Raw genomic sequence first — 13,331 nt, 5'->3', positions numbered from 1 at the left:
GCTGGCTTGTTCCATCAGCAATTTTCAGTTTAGTGCCTTTCACATACATGCTTGTATCATTCAGTTATGATTCGTTGTGAATTTATATGCCTTACTAGACTGTAAGCTCCATTCAAAGCATGGCCTATGACTTATTTCCGTAGGCTCTCCCAGTTGCCTAGCACTATGCTTTGTACACTAAACAAATGTCACGTGAAAATAATATAGGGCGATTATGCAGAATATTGAACTTGAGAAGAAGACAAGAGCTCAGGTGGATTCCTGGTTTAGCAAGCAAATTAGGATACTGTGAAGGAAGGGTGCCTATCAGTGGTATGAATAAAGGCTCTGTCTGCCCCAGGTTTAAATCTTTGTTCCTCCTTCTTACTAGCAGTATGGCCCTGGAAACTCATGGAATCCCTCTGAGATCATTTCTTCATTAGTAGAACCAGGATGATAACCATTGGCGCACAAAACACTAGTAAAGAATTAATAATGGGCTGGGTGTGGTGGCTCACACCTGTAATTCCAGCACTTAGGGTGACAGAGGTGGGCGGATTGCTTGAGCTCAGGAGTTCGAGACCAGCCTGGGAAACATGGCGAAATCCCGTCTCTACCAAAAATACAAAAAGTTAGCAGAGCACTGTGGTGTGTGCCTTCACTCCAGCCTGGGCAACAGAATGAGACCCAGTCTCAAAAAAAAAAAAAAAAAAAAAATTAGGGTTGGGTGCGGTGGCTCACGCCTGTAATCCCAACACTTTAGGAGACTGAGGTGGGCGGATCACGAGGTCAGGAGATCGAGACCATCCTGGCTAACACAGTGAAACCCCGTCTCTACTAAAAAATACAAAAAATTAGCCGGGCGTGGTGTTGGGCGCCTGTAGTCCCAGCTACTCAGGAGGCTGAGCCAGGAGAATGGCCTAAACCTGGGAGGCGGAGCTTTCAGTGAGCCGAGATTGTGCCACTGCACTCCAGCCTGGGAGACAGAGTGAGACTCCGGGGGAAACAAAAAGAGTAACTAATGGCCCGGGTGCTGTGGCTCATACCTGTAATCCCAGCACTTTGGGAGGACGAGGCAGGAGGATCACTTAGCCAAGGGATTCAAGACCAGCCTGAGCAACACAGGGAAACCCTGACTCAACAAATAATATAAAAAATTAGCCAGGCGTGGTAGTGCAAAGCAGTAGTCCCAGTTACTCTGAAGGCTGAGGCAGGACGATTGTTGAGCCCAGGAGTCAGAGGCTGCAGTGAGCTGAGATTGCACTACTGCATTCCCTCCAGCCTGGGTGACAGAGTGAGACCCTGTCTCAAAAAAATAAAAATAAGGCTAGGCACAGTGGCTCATGCCTGTAATTCTAGCACTTTGTGGGGCCGAGGTGGGTGGATCACTTGAGGTCAGAAGTTCGAGACCAGCCTGGCTAACATGGTGAAACCCCGCCTCTACTAAAAAATAAGAATATTAGTCGGGCGTGGTGGAACGCACCTGTAATCTCAGTTACTCGGGAGGCTGAGGTAGAAGAATCTCTTGAACGTGGGAGGCGGAAGTTGCAGTGAGCCGAGATTTTGCCGCTGCATTCCAGCCTGGGCGACAGAGCACGACTCTGTCTCAAAAATAAATAAATAAATAAAAATAAAAAAGAATAAAGATGAAATATGTAATATGCTGGGCAAGGCGCCTGCCCCCAGGAAATGATAACAATAATTCCCTCCCCTAAAGGGCAAACAAAGAAGATAATCGTTCTCCAAAGTCAAGGATGCTCTGAGAACGCCACTAAAAGGAACTCAGGATAATCTCAACTCTAGCTCGGCCAGAGTGGTTCCAACGCTCAAATCACTCCCTCTTTCAGTGATTGGCTGAGCCTGCCAGAGTCGAACAGCGGAAAGCAGCCCCGGGGCCTCTTGCTGCCCTCAGGTCGGTGCAAGTCGCTTCACAACTTGTAGTCGCCTGACCTTAGCGGTCCAGCTTCCTGCCCTTATGCAGCTCTTGGCTTCGTTCAAACGGACCGCCTTTGCCAGCACCCAATCAAAACGCTCGATCTTCGACTGTCGTCCAATGAACGCGCGTAATGGGGAGGGGAAAAAAGAGAGCGTGAAGCCCAGTCGCAGCGCCATTACACTTGAGGGCAAAGAGGTTAGGAAGCCGGCATGGCGCTCCGGTCAATAAAATCGATAGCTGGAAGCTGCCTGTGTTCCAGGCAAAGGCGGTGCGGTAGCAGCGCCGCCATTTTCCCCGAAGGCATCTTCCGGTGCCTTTCACCCAAGTTCGGGCAGGAGTTTCCTGAATAACAGCAAAAGGTTTCCGTTAGCCCTGCGGGCGGCCGATTCCGATTCCCTCCGGGCCTCCCTGGCCACACTCAGCCCTGGTCCGGCGGGGACTCCTCGATCCCAGGGGCCGCCAGCGCCCGAGGGCCGAGGCCTGGACGGGGAAGGCCGTGGCGCCGGCTCCTCGGGTCCCATGGCGCCGCCTTCGGCTCCGCTCCGGGCGCAGGGACCAGGAGAAGCCAGACCCAGTCGGAAAAGGGGCAGGAGGCCGAGGGCTCTGAAGTTCGTGGACGTGGCCGTGTACTTCTCCCCGGAGGAGTGGGGCTGCCTGCGGCCCGCGCAGAGAGCCCTGTACCGGGACGTGATGCGGGAGACCTACGGCCACCTGGGCGCGCTCGGTGAGGCCGGCCCCATCCGCTGCCGCGGGGCGCAAAGGGATGCAGGAGCCGGGGCGGGGGGGAGGCAGAGATGCCACGGTCCTGGCAGGCGACCAGGTTGTCAGGGTAGGTGGGCAGGGGCTTAGCGGGAGGTGCCGTCGGGGAGACATTACTCGGCGTGATCTAGAAGCTGGCCTTCTGATTTGTTCTCCTTCCCCAGGGTGCGCAGGTCCCAAACCAGCCCTCATCTCCTGGTTGGAACGAAACACTGATGACTGGGAACCGGCTGCTCTAGATCCGCAGGAGTACCCGAGAGGGCTGACAGTCCAGAGAAGTGAGTGCTAAATAACCACGCAGAGCCTGCAGCCCTTCTATAACGTTCTACCTCTAACGGCTCCGTCCAGAGTTGTGGTTTGGCTAGGGGTGGGTGCCGCGTATTTAGTGTATTCATCTTCCTAACCTCAGCGTCTTGTGTCTGGTGGTGTGGGGCCCGTCCACCACACAGAGATTCCCATGTCAGCCTGCAAGCTGCAGTTTTCCATTGTATGAATGAATCAGTGGGCTTCTTCGTCTTTTTTTTTTTTTTTTTTGTAGAGACATTGTCTTGCTATGTTGCCCAGTTTGGTCTTGCATTTCTGGCCTCAAGCGATCCTCCTGCCTTGGCCTCCCAAAATGCTGGGGTTACTGGCGTGAGCCATTGCAGCCAGCCAGAATCAGTGAGCTTTTAACGGTGCTACCCTCTGCCTCCTTTCCAGGATCTCTGCCTCTAGCCACCATTGAATTGGACCAAAGAGATCCTAAACTTCTCAGAGTTTTCTGGGTTTTGGTTGAAGGGAGCTCATGGGGATCAGCTGCCTGGGATGCAGGGTCCTCTTTCTGCTCTTACAGCAGGATGACCCTTATCAGCGAAGGACATACTGCAGTCTCCCCAGAATCCAACAAGGCTCTGCTTAACCCCATTCAGGTAGAAGGGTCCCAGATCTACCCATAGTAGAATATGCAGCTGTCTGGGCTGGAATTTCAGAGCCAGATTCTCCAAGACGAGGGATAGCTGTCTGAGATTCAGATCTGACCATGATCATACCTTGCTTAAAACTTTTCAGTTAATTTTTGCCAAGGTTGTCAAATGGCCATTGGTTATATCTGAGTCATTTGGGGAACTTGGTAAAAATGCAGGTTCCAGGACCCCATCCCAGAGCTATTCATTCACTTGTGTGAATGTTTAGGAACTTGCAGTTTTTTAATTAGCCTCATCTGATTCAGATGTGCATCTAGGTTTGAAAACCGGCGGGGCGTGGTGGCTCATGCCTGTAATCCCAGCACTTTGGGAGGCCAAGGCGGGTGGATCACTTGAGGTCCAGAGTTCAAGACCAGCCTGGCCAATATCGTGAAACCCCGTCTCTACTAAAAAATACAAAAATTAGCCGGGCGTGGTGGTGGGCACCTGTAATCCCAGCTACTCAGGAGGCCAAGGCAGGGAGAATTGCTTGATCCCGGGAGGCAGAAGTTGCAGTGAGCCGAGATCACACCACTACACTCCAGCCTGGGTGACAAAGCGAGACTCCATCTCAGGAAGAAAAAAAGAAAAGAAAACCACTGGGTAATTAGCTGGGCGTGGTGGCGGGCGCCTGTAGTCTCAGCTACTTGGGAGGCTGAGGCAGGAGAATCACTTGAACCTGTAGGCAGAGGTTACAGTGAGCCGAGATCGCACCACTGCACTCCAGCCTGGGTGACAGAGCAAGACTCTATCTCAAAAAAAAGAAAAAGAAAAGAAAACCACTGGGTAAAATACAGTCCAAGGTCCTTAACAATGCTATCAGCAATGGTTCTCAAAGCATGGTCTCAGACTAGAAGCAGCATTCCTTGGGAACTTGTTAGAAATGCAAATTCTGGGACCCTACCCCAGACATGCTGAATCCAAAACGGGCAGTAAGGCCTGGCAGTCTGTTTCAGTAAATCCTCCAAATGATTCTGATCACAGTGAAATTTGAGAACCATTGGCTTAGAGGGCCTTTTGACCCAGTCACTGCTAGCTCATACCTCACAGGTTTCCATGTCTTGCCTTACACTCTTCATTTTTGTGAGACGGAGTCTTGCTCTGTCGCCCAGGCGGGAGTGCAGTGGCACAATCTCAGCTCACTGCAACCTCTGCCTCCCGGATTCAAGCAATACTCCTGTCTCAGCCTCCCAAGTAGCTGAGACTACAGGCGCCCGCCACCACGCCTGGCTAATTTTTAGTAGAGACGGGGTTTCTCCATGTTGGTCAGGCTGGTCTCAAACTCCTGACCTCAGGTGATCTGCCTACCTTGGCCTTCCAAAGTGCTGAGATTGCAGGTGGAAGCCACTGCGCCCGGCCTGTCTTGCTTTATTACAGTTTGTGTCTAAGAAGATCTTAGGACCTGTGTGCACTGTACACTGAGCCTTGGGACTTATGTTTCTTTTCTTTTTTTGAGATGGAGTTTCGTTCTTTTACCCAGGCTGGAGTGCAGTGGCATGATCTTGGCTCACTGCAACCTTTGCCTTCCAGTTTGAAGCAATCATCTTGCCTCAGTCTCCCGAGTAGCTGGGATTACAGGCGCCCACCACCATGCCGGGATAATTTTTCTATTTTTGGTAGAGATGGGGTTTCACCATGTTGGCCAGGCTGGTCTCGAACTCCTGACCTTGCAATCTGTCCATCTTGGCCTCCCAAAGTGCTGGGATTATAGGCATGAGCCGCCACGCTTGGCCGGGACTTACATTTCTAACCCTTCATAATTTTAATTCTTTTTTATTTTTTGAGATGGAGTCTTGCTCTGTCGTGCAGGCTGGAGTGCAAAGGCATGATCTCAGCTCACTGCAACCTCTGCCTCCCGGGATCAAGCAATTCTTCCACCTCAGCCTCCCGAGTAGCTGGGATTACAGGCACCCGCTGTGGTGCCCAGCTAATTTTTGTATTTTGGTAGATACGGGGTTTCACCATGTTGGCCAGGCTGGTCTTGAACTCCTGACCTCAGGTGATCCGCCTGCCTCGGCCTCCCAAAATGCTAGGATTACAGGCATAAGCCACCGTGCCCAGCCATATTTTTTAAAGTATCAGCTAAGTCAAATAAACCATGGCTCATCCACAATGGAATTCTGTGCAACTGTAAAATAGAAAAAAGATGTGCTGACATAAAATGATCTTTAGAATATATTAAGTGAAAAAATGAAGGCACAGTAAAGTGTGTATAAGGTGTGTATATGTTGTATTTTATATAAGAAAGGTGAGCTGGGCATGATAGCTCATGCCTGTAATCCCAGCACTTTGGAAGATGGAGGTGGGCAAATAACCTGAGGTCAGGAATTTGAGACCAACCTGGCCAACATGGTGAAACCCTGTCTCTACTAAAAATACAAAAAATTAGCCGGGCATAGTGGTGTGTGCCTGTAATCTCAGCTACTTGGGAGGCTGAGGCAGGGAGAATCGCTTGAACCTGGGAGGCGGAGGTTTCAGTGAGCTGAGATCATGCCATTGCACTCCAGCCTGGTGACAGAACGTGACTCTGTCTCAAAAATAAAAATAAAAAATAAAAATAAAAAGAAAGGTGGGGGAAGAGAACATATGCAGTAAAGCATGTGTATGCAATCTCTTATGAAAGAAAGATGGGGAACGTGACATTTGTATTGCATCAAAAAAATGGGAAGAAACTAATATGGTTTCTACAAGGTAGATGGGAAAAAGGTGGCAGCAAGACTTCTCTGTATTCCTTTATTAATATTTTGACTTTTTTGTTTTTTGAGATAGGGTCTTGCTCTGTTGCCCAGGCTGTAGTACATTGGTGCCATCATGGTTCACAGTAGCCTTGAACTCCTGGGCTCAAGTAATCTTCTACCTCAGCCTTCCAAGTAGCTGGGGCTACAGGCAGGCGTGCATGCCACCATGCCAGGCTAATATTTGTATTTTTTGTAGAGATGGGGTTTCACGATGTTGCCCAGGCTGATCTTGAACTCCTGGGTTCAAGCGACCCTCTTGGCCTTGGGCTCCCAAAGTGCTGGGATTACAGGCATGAGCTACCATGCCTGGTTGATATGTTGACTTTTGAATGATGTAAGCTTACCTCTTAAAAATCATTCCCTTTTCTTTTTTTTTTTTTTTGTTGAGTCGGAGTCTCGCTGTCTCACCTAGGCTGGAGTGCAGTGGCATGATCTCGGCTCACTGCAACCTTTACCTCCCTGGGTTCAAGCGATTCTCCTGCCTCAGACTCCTGGGTAGCTGGGATTACAGGTGCATGCCACCACGGTTGGCTAATTTTTGTATTTTTAGTAGAGACGGGGTTTCACCAGGTTGGTCAGGCTGCTCTTAAACTCCTGACCTTGTCATCTGCCCACCTCCGCCTCCCAAAGTGCTTGGATTACAAGCGTGATCCACCACGCCCGGCCTCAATTTTTAAAGTTAGCTTAATCTCCAAGAAATCTTCCTAGACTTCTCCAAGCTGGGTTAGCAGCTCCTGTGATGCACACCATATTTGCATGATAGTATGTCACACTTAGCTGTCTGTGGCACTAGGAATTGAGGCCAGGGGGTGAGTCTATTGGTCTTGTAACCTATAATATAATTTACAACAGCAGGATCCCAGTATTTGTTAAATTAATTCTTCTGTATTCCTATAGAAAGCAGAACCAGAAAGAAGAATGGGGAGAAGGAAGTATTCCCGCCTAAGGAGGCACCCCGAAAGGGGAAGCGAGGCCGGAGGCCCAGTAAACCCCGACTGATTCCCAGGCAGACGTCCGGGGGCCCCATCTGCCCTGACTGCGGCTGTACCTTCCCTGATCATCAGGCCCTGGAGAGCCACAAGTGCGCCCAGAATCTAAAAAAGCCTTACCCTTGCCCAGACTGTGGGCGCCGCTTTTCCTATCCATCCCTGCTGGTCAGTCACCGGCGGGCACACTCCGGCGAGTGCCCATATGTTTGTGACCAGTGTGGCAAACGTTTCTCCCAGCGCAAGAACCTCTCCCAGCACCAGGTTATCCATACAGGCGAGAAGCCCTACCACTGCCCTGACTGTGGTCGCTGTTTCCGGAGGAGCCGGTCCTTGGCCAATCACCGGACCACACACACAGGCGAAAAACCCCACCAGTGCCCTAGCTGCGGACGTCGCTTCGCCTACCCCTCCCTGCTAGCCATTCACCAGCGTACACACACGGGAGAGAAGCCCTACACCTGCCTCGAGTGCAATCGCCGCTTCCGCCAGCGCACCGCCCTCGTTATCCACCAGCGCATCCACACGGGCGAGAAGCCCTACCCGTGCCCGGACTGCGAGCGGCGCTTCTCCTCCTCCTCTCGCCTGGTCAGTCACCGGCGTGTGCACTCTGGGGAGCGTCCCTATGCCTGCGAGCACTGTGAGGCCCGCTTCTCCCAGCGCAGCACGCTGCTCCAGCACCAGCTCTTGCACACAGGAGAGAAGCCCTACCCCTGCCCAGACTGTGGGCGTGCCTTCCGGCGGAGCGGCTCCCTGGCCATACATCGCAGCACGCACACTGAGGAGAAACTGCACGCCTGCGACGACTGTGGCCGGCGCTTTGCCTACCCCTCACTGCTGGCCAGCCACCGGCGCGTGCACTCGGGCGAGCGGCCCTATGCCTGCGACCTTTGCTCCAAGCGCTTTGCCCAGTGGAGCCACCTGGCCCAGCACCAGCTGCTGCACACGGGGGAGAAGCCTTTCCCCTGCCTCGAGTGTGGCCGGTGCTTCCGCCAGAGGTGGTCTCTGGCTGTCCACAAGTGTAGCCCCAAGGCCCCAAACTGTAGCCCTAGATCTGCTCTCGGGGGCTCCAGTCAGAGGGGCAATGCCCATTAGAAGGGGAAGGACTGCCTACATTCATTTCATTTTATAGAAGGACCCAGAAAAGGGAAGGAGGAGCCCCAGGTCATACAGGGCAGAGTCAGAACTAAACCCAGGTCTCCTGCTGCACAGAGCTGAACTTTAGTATCTTGCACTGCACTGACTGCCTCCCTATGTGTGTCTGGAACAGTCCCATTAGGAGAGGTGACATCATGGTTAAAGTTTTCCAAGCTACCCTATCCTAAAATAGTTTGGATATCAGGGCTAAAAGTTCTCCCCATCTATTTTAGGGGCTGTCTGCTTTTCTAGTCTGTGCACACAGGGATTACCTGTCATCTTGCATGCAATCAGGAGAATCTCATTTATAGGTGCAGGACATTCCCCTACTCTGCCTCTTCCTCCATACTAGGTTGGAAACGTCTGGTTTAGCCCACTTTTTACAACACTCCTGCCAAGTGGTCTCTACCCCTTGCTTGAAAATCTCCCTTGACGGGGAGCTCACTACCTCACAAGGCAGGTCATTTCATTGTGGGATCTATAGAAAGTTAAGTACCACATTCTCATCTGTAAACCTTGCCTACGACATGTTTAATACTTCTACTTGGCAGCCCTTCAGTTAACTTATTCACAACCACTTTGCCCCCAAATTTTCAGGTTAAGTAGCATGAATTTGGTCATTCCTCAAAGACAGGGTTTCAATTTCCACACATGATCTCTGCAAACAGGCTCTGGGTTTTCAGTGTCCTTTTTGAAGGGTCATGTAAAAATAAGGTAGCACCCACAGTGCCACTACACCTTCTGGGGCTGGACTTGTTTCAGCAGCTTTGGTTGCTCTGAATTTGGGGGAGCTGCATGGTACCAGGGGTTTATTGGGATGCAGATACATAAATGCCCTAAACTTAAAAAAAAAAAAAAAAAAGCTAAGTCTTCATCTTGTGTTTGGAAAATTGGTTCAAGCTGGGTATGAGACATAAGCGCAGTCAGCTCTGGGAGAAGGCTGGTCTTAAGGAAAAGCAGGGGCCTGTGGTTTAGCAGCAGAAGTGCAAATGGGACTGGCTTGTGCTCTACCTGGCAGCCCTGGATTGGCTTCAGGCAGCCAGTGCCTGGAAAAGCCTGGGTAATTGGGCCGTATTCAACCCGGATTCTCATCAGGCACAGATGAATCACACACACACAATGCACAGATCAATCACAGGCACATAAGAATCGGCACAGAACTTCCATGAGGCCTCGGTCAGCATTTTTTCACAAAATGAGGTGAGGCCATTCAAGGAGGCTAGAAAGAGGGAATTGAACCCAGAGAGAAAGAGTCTATAGTCATCAAGTCGTATCCATGCCAGCCTTCCTCCAGAGAGGTGGCAGCAGCGTGTCTCAATCTGATCCACCTCCATGGCACCCGCCGGGTGGGTGTTTCATAAAGCTTTACCGAGTTAAATGTGAACAAGGCCTACCATTTTGCCTTGGGCAGCTGCACCAAATTAGAATTTCCAGATGTGACTCATATTCCAACAGCTGGAGTGGGTCATCCTTTACCCCTTTGGCGCCTTACTACAGCTCCCCTGATCTGGGCCCAAGCAGGGGAGCAGCTGGGGAACACAGCTTTATGTAATTACCTCTGTTCAATCTTTAGCAAGTTGCATTGTAACATTGTAACTGTTTATTTCTCCTTGGATGGTGAGCTGCCCCCAAGAAGGGGTCATATCAGATTGGGTCTCATTAAAATGTCTGATGAATGAATTCTGTTCCTTGTGGAATTACTTTTTACAAAATGTCAATCTAGTTCCTTGATTCAGTAGCAATTTTTGCTGTTCTGATGGGAGAGCCAGACTTTCAGACCAGGAGACCTGCCCTGCCCAGCAGAGCCCTGTTACCAGGTCTGCCCAGTCCCCTGGTAGAGCCAGCTCTTTCCCCTACCCTTTGCCACCAGAACGCAAGGATTTCCTCAGCTAGGAATTGTGTAACTTTCTTTGGGACTGGATGGTAATTCATAAAACTTGGGGCCAGGCGGAGTGGCTCATGCCTGTAATCCCAGCACTTTGGGAGGCCGAGGCGGGCAGATCACCAGGTCAGGAGATCGAGACCATCCTGGCTAACACGGTGAAACCCCGTCTCTACTAAAAATACAAAAAATTAGCTGGGCGTGGTAGCGGGCACCTGTAGTCCCAGCTACTCAGGAGGCTGAGGCAGGAGAATAGCGTGAACCTGGGAGGTGGAGCCTGCAGTGAGCCGAGATCACGCCACTGCAGTCCAGCCTGGGTGACAGAGCAAGCTCCATCTCAAAAAAAAAAAAAAAACTTCGGAGCCACTTGTGGCTAACTTCCATTATGTGGTCTGTGGAAAGCAGAGATGGGAGACAACTTCCTAGGTTCCCCGAAGCACTTCAATCCACCCAAGTTGGGATACTGGCTCTTTATTCAGTGAGAGATCCTAGCATCCTTCCAATAACTTCCCCTTTCTGCTTAAGGTGGTTTGAGTTTCTGTTGTTCACAATCAAAAGAATGAACAAATACATAGCCTCAGTCTGGATTAATCTCCCATCTGCCTGCATGCCTAGATATAAGCTGTGAAAAAAAACACTGCATTGCTGCTGACAGGGGCCACGATACCTTTCCTGACCTTCAACCTCAGTAGAACATTCAATATTAAGTCTTCTGGACAGGGCGCGGTGGTTCATGCCTGTAATCCCAGCACTTTGGGAGGCCAAAGCGGGAGCACTGTTTGACCTGGGAGTTCGAGACCAGCCCGGGCAACATAGCAAGACTTAAAAAACAACAACAATAACAAGACAATATTATGTCTTCCGTATATATATAGAATTAAAGTTAGATATAAACTAATAGTTTATATACAAATGTATAAATATAAATAAACATATAAATACTGTGGTAGCCCAGAGCAGGACCACCATATAGGCAGTGTGCCCAGAGTAGCATTCCATATATTCTTTTTTTTTTTTTGAGATGGAGTCTCGCTCTGTCACCCAGGCTTGAATGCAGTGGCACAATCTCGGCTCACTACAACTTCCGCCTCCTGTGTTCAAGCGATTCTCCTGCCTCAGCCTCCCCGGTGGCTGGGACTACAGCTGTGTATCACCACGCCCGGCTAATTTTTTGTATTTTTAGTAGAGACGGGGTTTCACCGTGTTAGCCAGGATGGTCTCGATCTCCTGACCTCGTGATCCACCTGCCTTGGCCTCCCAAAATGCTGGGATTACAGGCATGAGCCACCGCTCCCTGCCCATTCCATATATTCTTAACCAGTAAATACCTCCTCTTTCACTTGGAAAATACAAGGGGTCAAATAGGAGCTGCTTTAACATTCCACTGCCTGCCGTGGCTCCAGATTGACCAGCATGCCCACTCATATTTACTTCCGATCCATCTCGGCAAGTCCTGCATGTATAATGTTCAGCAACACAGCTGGGCCTGGGTTTCATCCCCTTCTGCCCCTCAGGGACTTTGCTCTATTATTCCTACTTTCTCCTCTCCTAGTTTTATGGTTTTAGATTCCCTTTCTTGTCCCAAAGACACTCCAGCCTATAAGCATACTAAGATCTGCCTTTAAAACAATATAAAATAACTTTTCTCTCTGTCCCTATTATTTTCAGCTAAATGCCTTGAAGCAGTAGCCTACATTCACTGAATCCACTTCTTTCTTTTCTTTCTTTTTTTGAGACGGAGCCTCACTCTGTCGCCCAGGCTGGAGTGCGGTGGCGCGATCTCGGCTCACTGCAGCCTCCTCCTCCCAGGTTCAAGCGATTCTGTGCCTCGGCCTTCTGAGTAGCTGAGACTACAGGTGTCCGCCACCACACCCAGCTAATTTTTGTATTTGTAGTAGAGATGGGGTTTCACCATGTTGGCCAGGCTGGTCTCAAACTCCTGACCTCAAGGGATCTGCCCACCTCAGCTTCCCAAACTGCTGGGATTACAGGTGTGAGCCACTGCACCTGGCCTGAATCCATTTCTGTTTATTCTTTGGCCTAGTGCAATATTAACAGCCACTTGACTGAGTTTTTATGATGTGCCATGTACTGTGTTAAGCACTTTATATACATTTCAATTTAACATTTACAAGAACTCTATAAAGTAGGTATTAGCAGATACTCCTCCATGGGTCTCCCTGCTGTGACTCCAAAGTGACCAGCGTGCCCAGTCATATTTACTTCCAATCCATCTTGGCAAGTCCTGCCTTCATATCTTGCTGAGTTGGCAAAAATCCCAAGTCCTTGCCTTCAACAAATTCTCAGACTTGATCCTATTCACAAACCTAGAGTCTCCTGAATGAAGGGGAGGCTGGGTCCCCTTGATGAAGGACTGTTCTACACTGACAAAAACATGCTGTAAACCTTCTAGCATTTTCCAAGTGTACCTGCAGCCATTTAGCAAGCACATTAGATTGGAATGTATACATAGTGCTTAACTCAGTACATGGCATATCATGAAAGCTCAGTCACGTGTCTATTAATACTGCAGTGGGCCAAAGAATAAACAAATGGGTTCAGTGAATGTAGACTACTGCTACTGTGGGCATCAGAGAAGGGGATTACCAGGTACAGTGGACTCATAGGATCAGGTGTGTGCAGGAATGGGTTAACTCAGGAGGTGTAGGTTGTTCAAACCCTGCACATTCCAAAGAAAGTTCATCTTCAGAATGGGCATTTGGTCTGCTCCTGGGAAATAACTTCTGAGCTCGTGGAATATTTTATTTGATTAGTGTTTTTGTATGCCAGAGGTCTTGGGCCATGCCATCATGCTGTACCAGTCTGAACAAATAAGTTTATCCTAAGTGTGATTTATAGTGAACCTTGTTTTTTGCTATGGGGTCTGAGTAGTAGAGATCAGTAGTATGTACATTCCAAGCCTATGTGACTGACCCCCAATAAAAACCCTGCACATGGCCGACGCAGTGGCTC

At 49.8% G+C, this 13,331-nt stretch overlaps 1 protein-coding gene across 1 annotated transcript; it reads left to right on the top strand.

The window, feature by feature from the left end:
• The first annotated feature begins 2,048 nt into the window (after positions 1-2,048).
• ZNF689 (zinc finger protein 689) lies at positions 2,049-10,156 on the top strand. The gene is made up of 3 exons (XM_023191106.1): positions 2,049-2,639; positions 2,839-2,952; positions 7,251-10,156. Exons 1-3 carry the CDS (start codon positions 2,435-2,437, stop codon positions 8,432-8,434), a joined length of 1,503 nt encoding a protein of 500 aa, XP_023046874.1. The 5' UTR covers positions 2,049-2,434; the 3' UTR covers positions 8,435-10,156.
• Positions 10,157-13,331: the final 3,175 nt, after the last annotated feature.

The sequence above is a fragment of the Piliocolobus tephrosceles genome, chromosome 17 (assembly GCF_002776525.5).
Source record: "Piliocolobus tephrosceles isolate RC106 chromosome 17, ASM277652v3, whole genome shotgun sequence".
Classification (NCBI taxonomy): Eukaryota; Metazoa; Chordata; class Mammalia; order Primates; family Cercopithecidae; genus Piliocolobus; species Piliocolobus tephrosceles.
The sequence above is the reverse complement of the archived record's forward strand: the minus strand, read 5'-3'. Positions and strand labels throughout refer to the sequence as shown.

Excerpts from the sequence above, each read along its gene's own strand:
- ZNF689 (XM_023191106.1), top strand. The coding sequence starts at position 2,435 with ATGGCGCCGCCTTCGGCTCCGCTCCGGGCGCAGGGACCAGGAGAAGCC. Across the intron at positions 2,640-2,838 it reads CGGCCACCTGGGCGCGCTCG|GGTGCGCAGGTCCCAAACCA; the intron begins GTGAGGCCGGCC and ends CTCCTTCCCCAG. Across the intron at positions 2,953-7,250 it reads AGGGCTGACAGTCCAGAGAA|AAAGCAGAACCAGAAAGAAG; the intron begins GTGAGTGCTAAA and ends GTATTCCTATAG.